Source organism: Volvox carteri, assembly GCF_000143455.1.
Source record: "Volvox carteri f. nagariensis unplaced genomic scaffold VOLCAscaffold_30, whole genome shotgun sequence".
Classification (NCBI taxonomy): Eukaryota; Viridiplantae; Chlorophyta; class Chlorophyceae; order Chlamydomonadales; family Volvocaceae; genus Volvox; species Volvox carteri.
In genome coordinates this window covers 811,967-813,366 of record NW_003307573.1, presented here as the reverse complement: position 1 = coordinate 813,366, position 1,400 = coordinate 811,967, and the positions used below count along the sequence as shown (strand labels likewise).

Below are 1,400 nucleotides of genomic sequence, written 5' to 3'. Positions count from 1 at the left end.
TGGGGGAGAGGGAGGGGGAGTGGAGAGAGGGAAACTCATGCAAAGTCAACGGGGAAGGAAGGTCGGCCGACGTGGGAAAGTTGGGGGAGAGCGGTTGGTTGGGAGAGCGGTTGGTTGGGAGAGATGACAAACACAGCCAGACAAAATAAACATTAGAGCCAGAGCAGGCACAAACACACACAGTCGTACAGGTCCAGTCCAAACCTACCTTCCTCCGTCGAGCACACCAACCCACTTACCCCCCTTTTCATGCATCCCCTTCACCCCCACCTCTTTCCCCTCCCACACCAACTCCCCTACGTGTGAGTGCACGCGCTAGTAGCAGTAGCAGTAGCAGCAGCAGTAGCAGCAGCAGTAGCAGCAGCAGTAGCAGTAGCAGTAGCAGTAGCAGCAGCAGCAGTAGCAGCAGCAGTAGCAGCAGCAGTAGCAGTAGCAGCAACAGTAGCAGCAACAGTAGCAGCAGCAGCAGCAGTAGCAGCAGCAGTAGCAGCAGCAGTAGCAGCAGCAGCAGCAGTAGCAGCAGCAGTAGCAGCAGCAGCAGCAGCAGTAGCAGCAGCAGTAGCAGCAGTAGCACTCACCTGCTTGACTCGCTCCACGTCAGCTCCGGGTTTATCCACCTTGTTGATGGCGACCACTATGGGTACCCCTGCAGCCTGGGGGAGAGAGGGGGAGGCGGGGACGGACCGGGGGGGGGAAAGGAGGGCATTCTTGAGAATGTGTGTATGTGTGTGTATGTGTATGATTTTGAAAAAAATCAAAGCGCGGTGGTGGTGCACGCGTGTCATCATGTTTAAGCACACACCACACTCACTCGCATACATTTAACCCAACACACATATACAGTTTGGCATACATACATACATACATACATACATACATACATACATACATACATACATACATACATACATACATACATACATACATACATACATACATACATACATACATGCATACGCAGGCATGTCTTTTTCCTTGCAGCAGGACCTTACCCTCCCTGGCTAGGGTCTGCAAAAAGGGCTGTTCCCCTCTTCCCCCATTCGCCCCCTCCCCCCCGTCTCTCCCCCTCCCATCTTCCCCTAGTAAACCACACCTGCGCATGCGCTACCGCCTCCCGGGTTTGCGGTCGTACACCGTCATCCGCCGCCACGATAATAATGGCGATATCCGTAACCTGGGCCAGACGGGGGTTGAGGACGGAGTTTAGGGCGGGGGAAGGGGGAGATACGACGAAACACAGACGAGTTGAGCAATACCAGTAGGGGTTCGGGACGGGCATAGGTGGGGGAGAGAGTGAAGCACACGGGGGCAAGGGATGGAGAAAAACACACACGGCGCGGGGCGCGGGTCAAATGGAAAACATTTCCGACACGACCTCCGAATTGCGACTCTCAATGGCC

The 1,400-nt window shown here is 54.8% G+C and overlaps 1 protein-coding gene across 1 annotated transcript in view; it reads right to left on the bottom strand.

The window, feature by feature from the left end:
• VOLCADRAFT_93234 (uncharacterized protein) overlaps positions 1–1,400 on the bottom strand; it is a gene marked incomplete at both ends in the record, with an annotated part of 14,774 nt that overhangs the window by 4,599 nt on the left and 8,775 nt on the right. Inside the window, 2 exons of the mRNA XM_002952473.1 lie at positions 618–653; positions 1,094–1,174. Of these exons, the coding sequence (XP_002952519.1) occupies positions 618–653; positions 1,094–1,174 (117 nt within the window). The remainder of the gene's footprint in view (positions 1–617; positions 654–1,093; positions 1,175–1,400) is intronic.